The sequence below is a fragment of the Parasteatoda tepidariorum genome, chromosome 10 (assembly GCF_982258835.1).
Source record: "Parasteatoda tepidariorum strain Cologne lab strain chromosome 10, Ptep-v5.0, whole genome shotgun sequence".
Lineage (NCBI taxonomy): Eukaryota > Metazoa > Arthropoda > Arachnida > Araneae > Theridiidae > Parasteatoda > Parasteatoda tepidariorum.
Genome location: NC_141764.1, coordinates 6,394,044 through 6,406,213, shown reverse-complemented (window position 1 = coordinate 6,406,213; position 12,170 = coordinate 6,394,044). Strand labels below are relative to the sequence as shown.

Here is a 12,170-nt window from a genome sequence, read left to right as displayed (position 1 = left end):
ATTTAGAATTTTTTTTGCTTATTAATAAATAAAATAATGAAATTGATAAATAAATATTTCAAATTATTCTTTGTATGGAAATTTCTTTAAATAAATTTTTTTTTAATTGTGCGCAATATTTATTCAATTGGATGAAAAAAATGGCTGAGTTATCACGAAATAGGCAAAAAGTAAAACTTTTATAAAGGAGTCCAAACATTCAATTGGTCAAACTATCGAGACCTCATTCCCCAGGTTGCAGCTACTCCCATATTTTAAGGGTTAAAATTCCGTTGGAAAAAAGAAAATTGCATGCTTATTCAGAGAAAGTACTTTTTTGTGACTCATTTCATAACTTAAAATATCGTCTGTTCTGGTTTTTGTCTTCGGCCATGAAGGCAGAGGCGAATGTCCTTGTTTTCCAGTGGCTCCCTCTATGGCCAAGAATTCAACTTCTACCACACCCATAGGTCACACTCGTTTTAAAAGGCATTCACGCATCCATTCATTCACCCACTGATCGTAATTTCATCCTTAACGAGAAATCTAGAATTCAGTACCCTCAGAGGTATGATTTGTTATGGGAACATGGAGCACTTTGTGACTCGACAAATTTAACGTGCACCAGTCACCGTTTTCACCACATGGATTTTTCAGCCGGTTGGATTCGAACTCTCACGAACATGAGTCAACCAGGATATCCTTCAAAATGCAGTAAGTCATAAATATAAAAAGTAGAGATTTAACAGGTAAGCTGTACTTTAGTGGACCATTCAGAACATCGGATGTTACAAAAAAGGGTCCATAACTAAACATCAGCTAAAATCTGAACAAAGCCATAAAATTAAGTGGTGCAGAGCACTTAGTTCAATAACCAATTACAAATTGTTTAACTGCTTTAATATAATATAATGAATGATAAGTTGGATGATGAATATATCAGGTTGATAGATATTTATTTTATTTACGTCGCACTAGAGCTGCACAATGGGCTATTGTCGACGGTTTAGAGGCGATACTTTGCAGAGGCTCCTCTGCTTTGGTATCCTGATGACCAGCGCTCGTCTTTACGGTAGAACAGTTTAACGAGGACCGATATTGTGCACCCTCAGGCTCTACGTAGCACTGTGGGCCAGAAGACCATGATCTTTGGCCAAAAGTCAAAATTAGATTTTCAACTAAAATATGTGTAGGCAGTTTTAATATCGCCCAAATTAAGTATTCATAATCATTCCAAACATTATTATTTACTTTTTGGACCAACGAGAGTGCAATGTAGTGAAAAATATGTTAAAAAATTTTTTCAAATGTAACTTTTAATTTTATATTTCAGAAATATATATAGGAATTTCTCTTTACTGTTACATTTTCATCAGAGTAATTAGTCTGAAATTATAGTACAATTTTTCAATTTAATGGATTAGTTAATACTCTTGACAAACTTACAGTTCCTATCTTATCATTTGACAATATACAATGCTTGAATCACTTACACAACTTATCTCCAAAAAGTTCCACGGGGTATAACTTTTTTTTGTTGTCTTCTTTGATGTTTCTTCTTTCGAAAAAACCTGTCCCATTTTGTCCGTATCGCAAAGGTGGACAAAATATACCGAAAAACAAAAATTATGTTTTTTCTTTTTCATGTTTTCGCGTTATTTTGTAATTAATTCGCGTTATTTTCTTCGGAAATATAATTTGTTTTTCATTTTTAATATAAAATTACGAAAATTATTATATTTTCATTGCTATATTTAATTATTTAAGCACATTATAATATTTTATCGAATATTTTAACACATTTTATCGAAATACTAATTTTGACCACGAAATCTTGGATGCTGGCCCACTGTGCGTATAGCCTAATCAAAGCAGTCAGTCTTACTGACTGCAGCCAGAGATGTTCGGTGTTCTACTGGGAACCGTGTCTTTACGATCAGTTTTCAGTATGAAATTTTGAAAAGATGAGGATATTTTGCAATGCGGTACTGTTGTATAACATACATGCACTTTTCCATTTCACAGGAGCTAATAAATTCAACTGTTTCATTTATTTACTATTTTGAAAATATCCTTTATCTAAAAAAAAAAATTGAAAAATGGAATTACTTGGGCTGACTTGGCATTATTGACTTGATTGCCTACACTCCTAGAAAAAGTAGATTACACACATTTACTTATAGTCCTTTCATAAGAACTGGTCAGGTAATAAATTAAAGTGAAGTCAACACTGCTTACTTCATTCCAGTGAATAAATATGATTTCAGAACTGTAATAGTTTTAGAATATTCTCTTTCGTAGAATAGTATATATTTTTGTATGTATATGTAATTCGGAAAACAACAATAAAGAATCACCCGAATGATTTGCAATCGTATCATTTGTGTTGATTATTAATAAATTTTTATCGTTTTCTTGGTAAGTATTTTTTCTAAATTTTGAATGATTAATTTCAACTGGAATCCAGCTATTCTGTTTTTAAGTTACGCATTGAAATTCATATCGAGATCTTGCAATTATAAAAGTTTATTGTGTGATATCTTAAAGTAATGATGGGATAATCTATGTATATATTATTTGAGAATAAAAATTTTCGAACGAAGAACATTTTATTTTGAAGTTATCCGGATTTATAAATTAGGTAAGTGTTATGATTTTTATAATAAAAAACTTACTTGTAAATAATTTATTTTTCTACATTGATGATAGTTCTCTATAGAATGGTTTTCTACATCTGATTAAGAATTAAAAAAAAATAACATGAAAGATTTTTATTTCAATGTGAAGAACTTTCAGGATCGTTTTCTTCGAAATCAATCTTTATTTTAAGTTCTTTACTTTTCAAGTACTGATTTTTTATTGAAACTTAAAATTTTTGATAAAAAATGTTGTCAAAAAGCCTTTTTTGCGAAATTAAATGATACAACATTATGGATTTATGTATACTTTTTGCATGTTTTAATGTTTGAAATAAGATGATTCATAAACCTATGGAATGTAAAGTTTAAATAGACCTTTCATGTTATATAATTAAATTTAGTAAAAAGATTTCACAGGCATTAGGTTTTAACTCTAATTAGAAGAAACACATTTTTTTCTGTTTATTTACAAATATTTTTCCGATGTGTTTCGAATGTTCCTTCTCTAAAAAAAAATATTCCAGTTTGTTTTCTCCTGCATAAGAAAGAATATCAACATTTTTCCTTCTTAAGTTAAATAAGTCACAATGAAGAAGGAACGTTACAATGCTACACTGAAGGCATTTCCAGTTTAACTGATGATCGTGTTGCTCTGCTAGCAGTTATTCGTCTCCAATAACAACGCGCTTTATAGGTCGCTGTGTTCGAGAATAATTATTATTAATGATTTTGAAAGAAATCGTTTGAATAAAGAAAAAAAACTATAGTATTTCAAAAGTAACTTTTAAAGCAGACGATTTTTAACAAATAATCTTTATCGATATCCTTACAATTTTTCACGACCAACTCTTCTTATTCTCATTATATGAGGGAATTTTTATGGTGATTAATACTTTGCATTTTTGTTCACAAAATTAATGCGTATAAATAGTTCTTTTTGAATTTGTTTCGTGACTAAATATTCCATCGGGGCAAGCGCAAACTCGTGTTCTCTAAGTCGCCATCGATTTGTAATGATGGACGTCCATACGATCGCAACGAACTATATGGGACGTTGTTGTATGAGACGAATACCTGCGATTTCTACATGAAAAGTCATTCAGTTACTCTAGAGACGTCTTTAAAGCAGCGTGTAGCATTGCAACGTTCCTTCTTTACTGTGGCTTAATAAATTTAAAAAAGAAAAATTTTTGATATTCTTTCTTAGCAAAAGAAAACAAAATGCTCTTTTTAGAGAAGGAACATCCAAAGCACATCGGAAAAATATTTGTACATAACCAGAAAAAGAAATATGTCTATTCTTATAAGAGTTAAAACCTAATGTCCAAGAAATTGTTTTACTAAATTTAATGATATAACATGAAAGGCTTTTTTAAACTTTACATTCCATAGTTTTATGGATCATATTACTTCAAAAATTAAAATGAACAAAAAGTATACATAAGCCTCATAATTTTATAAAATTTAATTTTATAAAAAAAGTTTTTTGACAACAATTTTTATCAAAAAATTTTAAGTTTCAATAAAAATCATTATTTAGAAACTAAAAAACGTAAAACGAAGAATGTTTACGAAACAAAAACAAAAAAACAATTCTTTTTTGACGCCATTTTTTAGTGCTAAGAAAGTTCATCTTTGGAATTTGCCAAAAACAAAACAAGATGCAATTTTATTTTTTCAGAAGCGAAGTATTTTACCAAAAAAAACGAAAATTTACCAATTCCCATAACATGAAACTTTATCTTGGTAAACGTACGTTTTGGAAATGTTATTTCATTTGGAATCTTATTTATAAGAGTTAATATGGCGACAGAAATAGCGATTGTTAAGATAGAGAAGAAAATAGAGATTGTTTTGAATCTATGTTAAACTCTATATCAGCCCATTTCCCACCGAAATCCGATTGACTACTTTGATTTTAGATAAAGTGGTTCATTTTATCATTTGTCGCAAAAATTTTAGGTATAGATTGGCAGCACTTGAAAACCGCCAAATCTGTAGCTGCGGTGGCGTTAATACAGGGTGGTCCCGAATTCATGGTACAAACTTTAATGGTAGGTACAGGACATTGTAACAATGATTTATTGTATAGGAATGTATAGTCGCAAGTGACGCGGTGAGGCGTAAATAGGGGAAATAAAAAGAAAGAGAAATGGATTGATCGGTTGGTATCATTGCCGGTAGAGGGCAGTAGATGTCTAGCCGCCGTTGAAAATGATGCATCGCAGTAGGGAAAAGCGCCATTCACAATTCTGTATGTTTCGACAACGTTTCTGTATGAATGTGTGGGCTGGTATTGTGAATGACTTTTTGATTGGCCCATACTTACTACCCACGCGACTCAGTGGCGGAAGCTATCTTATTTTTCTGAAAGAAGTGCTACCACAACTGCTGCATGATGTTCCGATCGCCATTCGCAACCGCATGTGGTTTCAGCACGATGGAGCGCCAGCACACTTCAGCATTGATGTACAGAATTACCTGAATGCCAGGTTTGGTGCTCGATGGATTGGGCGTGGTGGACCAATCCCTTGGCCACCCCGATCTCCCGATTTATCGAGCCTCGATTACTTTTTATGGGGGCATCTAAAGCATCTTGTTTATGAGACTCCAGTTGACTCAGATGAGGATCTCGTCGCTCGCATATCTGTAGCTGCTGCAGGTGTGCGTGAAATACCAGGCTCTTTGAACGTGTACGCCAATCGCTCCACCGACGCTGTCAAGCATGTATCGCTTCTGGTGGACGCAATTTTGAACACTTACTGTAAACATGACACTTGTCAACAACGCTTTCAATAAAATCTTTGTTTTTCCTTTCGGCCGTTATTTCTCCTGTTAACGCCTCACCGCGTCACTTGCGACTATACATTCCTATACAATAAATCATTGTTACAATGTCCTGTACCTACCATTAAAGTTTGTACCATGAATTCGGGACCACCCTGTATACATAAGTACCGAATTTTTATTCATACTTTTCTGAATCATATTACTTCAAACATTAGAATATGCAAGAAATATACTTAAACACATAATGTTATACCATTTATGTTTTCAAAAAAAGTATTTTTGACAACAATTTTTATCTAAAAATCAGAAATTAAAAAGCGTAAAACAAAGAATTTTCAGGATAAAAAAATTTTTTTCAAAATTCCTCATATTGAAATAAAAAACTTTCATATAGAACTTTCTGTAGAACGCCTTTTGAAAATGGCAGCTTTTAATCATAATAGGATTCGTTATCGTATCGAGAAATAAAGCCATAAATACACTTTATTGCACTCTAAAATAATCAACCGTCATTTTTCAACTTCTTCATGTATGTTTTATTTTGAAGGTTACACCATAGAAACATTTATTAGAACAGAATATATGTTTTGAAAAGATTAACCGCTTCCCTTACCAATTGTTTTGAGGGGCTGTAAATTCGTGTAGTAAGTAGTAAGTATGGATCAGAAGGTGAATTAAATTATCAATAAACACGAATTCACATAACAAACAAACTTAACAAGTTTTATTATTAAATATAACAGATCTGTAAAGAAATGGCAAGAAAAAGAACGATAATGTTTTTCTTATTAAAAAGCAAGCGCGTGGCTAGATAATGATTGCACGCGACAACTGGTAAACGGTTTCAGCGCAGTGTAAGTATTTAACGATAGGTGGCGGTCGCCACACCATCTCCCCTTCTGGAAAAAAATAATTAAAGTTCAAATTCCTCAGTTAGCGTTTTTGGGAAGTGTACTACTCGTCCAAAACGAGACTTTTTTATGGCAGCAGGAATTCGATCATTTTCAGTTGTTTGTAAAACAGGAACATTATGTACCAATTTAGAAGGAATATCTGGCGGTTCTGCTAAATCAGAACTATCTGAGAGTAAATGGGCTGGTTTTACTCTATCAATTGACACTACACAGTTTTTACCTTTTATTCTGATAGTGAAAGTTTTGTCGTTACGACTGTAAACTTCATAGGGTCCAGTGTAAGGTGTATGAAGAGTTGGTTTTACTGCATCAACTCGTAAGAAAACATGTGTGCAAGCAGCCAGATCTTTGAAAACAAAAACATTTCTTTTGTCGTGAGAAGAGGTCGGAACTGGCTTAAGATCGTGTAGGTGACGATTCAATTTTTGCAAAAACATATTATCGACCTTCTCTATTTCCGAAGAGGTAAAAAATTGTCCCGGAAGACGCAGATTCTCTCCATAAACCAACTCAGCTGGAGAACATCCCAAATCCTCTCTATACACAGAGCGCAATCCAAGTAACACAGCAGGTAAAGCAAAAGTCCAGTGGATTGAGGTATGACACATAATGGACTGCTTAAGAACCCTATGCCACCTTTCTATCATTCCGTTCGCTTGAGGATGATATGACGTTGTATACGAAAGACGTATACCAAAGATTTTTGCTAAAGTGCGAAATAGTTCACTTCTGAACTGAGATCCTCGATCAGTTGTTATACCTTCAGGAATCCCATATCTAGCAAACCAATGAGTGTAAAGAGCTTGAGCAACTGTCTCGGCTTGTATATTTGTCAACGGTATTGCCTCAGTCCATCTCGTGTACCTATCGATACATGTGAGACAATATGAAAACCCTTGCGAAGAAGGCATAGGTCCAACTAAATCAATGTTTATATGGCTAAATCTTTTGCTTGGGACAATAAACTCTTGCAGCGGCGAGTGAACATGGCGAGAAATCTTTGCTTTTTGACATGCTATGCATGATTTGGCTCTCTGTGATGATTTGGCTCTATGCATGATTTCTCTTTTCATGTTTGGCCAAATAAAACGATCAGTAATTAGCTTCACAGTAGTTTTAACACCAGGATGAGCAAGGTTATGCATGGCGTCAAATACTTGGATACGAAATTTTTCAGGAATAAATGGACGAATGAATTTACTAGACGTATCACAGAATATGAAATTTTCACTGTTGGGTATTGGAAGTTGTTGAAGTTTAAGGCAAGAATTTGTATCAGATAAAATTTGTTGCAATTCGGGATCATTTTTTTGAGAATGAGCGATTTCATCGAAGTTCAATGATTGAGGGAACTTAATGCTGTTGATTCTTGAAAAGGCATCTGCAACAGGATTTTGTGATCCGTCAATATGTCGAATGTCACTTGTAAATTGAGCAATGAAATTTAGATGGTTAATTTGTCGAGGTGAGAGTTTGTCATATTTTTGATTCAAGGCATGAGTTAAAGCTTTATGATCAGTGAAAACAATGAAGTTTACTCCTTCTAACATGTATCGGAAATATTTAATAGCTGCAAAAATGGCTAAAAGTTCTCGGTCATATGTGCTGTACTTTTGCTCTGTCATGCTAAGTTTACGAGAGAAAAAACCAAGAGGCTCCCAACTATTGTCACTGGTTACTTGCTGAATCGATGCTCCAATGGCCTTATCAGAAGCATCACACATTAGTGCAAGTGTTGCTTTAGAATCAGGATGGGCAAGAAAAGTTACATTTTTTAGCTCTTCTTTGCACTGAGTAAAAGCATTTTCTGACTCTTCTGACCATACTAAAGGAGTCTTGTCATTTTTCTTTGTGACACCCAACATTCCATTTAAAACAAATTGTTTTTCAGCAGCTCGAGGAAGAAATCGTCTGTAAAAGTTAATAATGCCAAGGAATCTACGAAGTTCATTAACAGTTGAAGGTTTGGGAAAATTCTCAATTATTTGAATTTTTTCAGGAAGTGGAGTTATACCCTTTTGGTCAATGAAGTGACCCAAAAATTTAACTTTGTCAGTAGCAAACACGCATTTAGATAAATTTACCTTCAAATTATGTGCCTTCAACCTACGGAGTACTTCATCTAGATGTAACAAATGCTCTTCAATAGAGGAAGAAGCGATGAGTATGTCATCAATGTATACGAAACAGAAGTTTAAACCCTGAAGGATGTGATCAAGGAGTCTCTGCATGGTCTGGGCGGCATTTCTTAACCCAAAGGTCATGTAGTTAAATTCAAATAAACCGAAGGGAGTTATGATAGCAGTTTTCTTTATATCGTCTTTATGCATTGGCACTTGATGGAATGCTTTTTTTAAATCCAAAGTGGAAAAGACAGTTTTTCCATACAAATTCGAGGAAAAGTCATGTAAGTGACGTATGGGATAATTATCCGGTACTGTCTTTGCATTTAATGCCCGAAAATCCCCACAAGGTCTCCAAGATCCATCTGATTTTTTAACTAAATGTAGAGGACTACTCCAACAACTATTAGAAGGGCTGCAAATCCCTTTCTGGACCAAAACAGAAAATTCAGCTTTAGCTGCTTCTAGCTTGTCAGCAGATAATCGTCTAGCCTTAGCTGCCACAGGAGGTCCTTTAGTCTCAATAACATGAGTGGTATCGTGAGTTTGAGTTTGGTTTGGCGTATATTCAATATCATCAAATACGGTATTGTATTTTTTGATGAGGCTATCAAGTTCAAAAGAAGATTTTAAAGTAGTTATACTAGGTAAATTGCCTGTACTTATTTTACCTCTAGTGGAAACTGATGTTAATCTGTCAATCAAACATTTTCGCTTTAAATCGACAAGTATATCGTAATTTGACAAAAAATCTGCACCCAAAATAGGTCTGGAAACATCAGCTACCGTGAAAGTCCATTTAAAAAGACGACGTAAACCTAAGTCAACAGTTAAAGAACGTTTTCCATAAACAGGAATTTTGGATCCATTAGCAGCTACTAAATTTAGAATTGACTCTTGTTTTTTGCGTTCTGAAACAGATGGTGGTAGGACGGATATATCTGCACCTGTATCTACAAGAAATTTAAGACCTAATGTCTTCTCACAGATGATTAAGCGGCATTTATTTTCTTTGCCATAAACGCCTGCCACCAACGACGTCTGGCGTTTTCCGACTTAAAACTACAAGGAGAAATGCATTTGTTTGCCCTGTCTCTAAACCGAAAATGATACCAACACATCCGTGTTTTGCTATTAGAGCGATCACGACGTTTGTATTCATCTCTGTTTTGGCTACGACTACGAAATCTCAATGCTTTATCTAGTTTTTTACTCAGTTCATTAATTTGAGTTTGCATGGTAATTATAGTGTCAGGTAAACCAACAATTTCGTTTTCAGACTGCAGTGTCGATTTTACCGTAGCAGAGTGAATTTCATTTGAATTTGACACATCGGCAATTTTATCAGCCATCATTGCTAGTTTACTTAATTCGTCAGACGAAGTACTAAGTATAGCTTGCATCTGTGTTGGCAGTCTTTGCAGCCATAACGATTTCAAAAATTTGTCATCCACACTATCGCCAGCTAAATTATGCATTTGGCGAAGCAATGCAGATGGGCGTTTATCGCCTAAATCGATATCTTGAAGGAGTTTTTTAAGTCGTCTCTCTTCCGAATCACTAAATACTTCAATTAGTCTATTTTTTAATGTTTTATACATATCATTAACTGGAGGTGAAGTAATTATATCACTTACTTGCGCCAAGATTTCAGTTTCGATCGATGCTACGACAATATGGTACTTTGTATTGTCTTGTGTTATTCCAGTCGTAATGAATTGCGATTCGACTTGCGAAAACCAGATGATAGGATTATCTTTCCAAAATTGTGGACATTTTACTGCAACTCGAGCCAACTCAGTAGTGCCAGTTTCACTTTCATTCGTGTTCGGCATAATTCACAGTTCGTGTCACCAATATAAATTCTCTGTCCGGGTCACCAGTGTAAATTCGTGTAGTAAGTAGTAAGTATGGATCAGAAGGTGAATTAAATTATCAATAAACACGAATTCACATAACAAACAAACTTAACAAGTTTTATTATTAAATATAACAGATCTGTAAAAAAATGGCAAGAAAAAGAACGATAATGTTTTTCTTATTAAAAAGCAAGCGCGTGGCTAGATAATGATTGCACGCGACAACTGGTAAACGGTTTCAGCGCAGTGTAAGTATTTAACGATAGGTGGCGGTCGCCACAGGGCAAAAGTTAAAATGCAAAAAGTTAACATATTTTTTTATTTCATTAATAAATACACTGTATTGCACTCTAAAATAATCAACCGTCATTTTTCAACTTCTTCATGTATGTTTTATTTTGAGGGTTACACCATGGAAACATTTATTAGAACAGAATATATGTTTTGAAAAGATTAACCGCTTCCCTTACCAATTGTTTTGAGGGGCAAAAGTTAAAATGCAAAAAGTTAACATATTTTTTATTCCATTAATAAATACAAGGAACTAAAACAAAACATAATACACAAGTTCTAAGTTCAAACTTTAATTTTTTTATGCGTAAAAAAAATGTTTAAGTTACCATCAGTTTACTATCCCAAATGATCTCGGGCAAATGAAAAAAATGTAAATATTAGTCTTTGTATATGTTCACATCATCTGAAAAATCACCTGCATTACTTTCAGTTTCGCTCGCGAGCGCCATTTTTTTTTTTTTAATTCTTTTTTCTCTATGTAAATTCATCAACTATCGTATATACCATTGCACAAAACACGTCTGCAGCCCCACAACTCCCAAACAAATATTGACAAACTTCCAATCATTACTTTTTGTTTGGCTACCGGCCGAGTAAAAAGGTGATAAAACTGACGAATTTTACTATGCCCGAGTTTATTCGGGATAATAAATATTTGCGATCTATACATACCCGAGTTAGCTCGGGATAAACAGGGAAGCGGTTAAAACTTGGAATACAATACTTTATGCTGTATACAATAAAATATGTGATTTCTTTCAATTATAATAATATATTTCTGTACTTTTCAGATGGAAGATGGGAGAAAAATTGTTCCAACAAATCTTCAATGAAGCGTATTAATTTTGCTTATTGTTTAATTTCTTTCTGTTGTTGTTGCTGTATTCAACTAGCATATATCTTACTGTGAGTGACCTTGTTGCCTTCCATCGGTGAATGTTGACAATCACTTTGGTAAATGTCCGAAATATATTCTAGTGCACATTTGTTCGGCATGCCCCACATCAATGTTATTTAAGGTCAAGTGCCACTGCTCAATATGTTTTTAACCGAATGTTTCTCCTAATCTATCCTCAGCAGACATTGAAATATCGAATAAATATAATAATATAAACGAATAAATTAACATCAAATCGGATATAACGAATATTTCAGACATACATCAAAATGACTATGTGATTGCTGACATTCACCAATGAATGTCAGCATTCTCTTTATTTATGTTATTCACGGTAACATTTGTATTTCAAAACTATAGTATTATTAATCCGACAATCTTTGATATTCATTCCTTTTCGAACCCACTTTGCTGCTTAATTCATCGGATACATTTCAACAAACTACAAAACATTCATGTCATATTTTATAATCATCTATGAAAGTGTTCTTATACCGAGGTTGTTTCTGTGGAAATTAAAAATAAAGAAAAGAAATAGAGCCTTTGTTAAGCTTTTACTTAGTACTCAATTTACCAGCTATACATGTCACTTTGAGCCATTAAATTCAATAATTGTTTTCAGATTTGATTTTGGAATGTATTAATGAAATTAATAAATTCTATAACTGAATTAA

At 33.6% G+C, this 12,170-nt stretch overlaps 1 protein-coding gene across 1 annotated transcript in view; it reads left to right on the top strand.

The window, feature by feature from the left end:
• Positions 1 to 12,170, top strand: part of LOC122268295 (lysosome-associated membrane glycoprotein 5) — a 36,832-nt gene extending 24,662 nt beyond the window's left edge. The window contains exon 8 of the mRNA XM_087153987.1: positions 11,390 to 12,170. Coding sequence (XP_087010113.1) covers positions 11,390 to 11,508 — 119 coding nt within the window. The 3' untranslated portion in view covers positions 11,509 to 12,170. The remainder of the gene's footprint in view (positions 1 to 11,389) is intronic.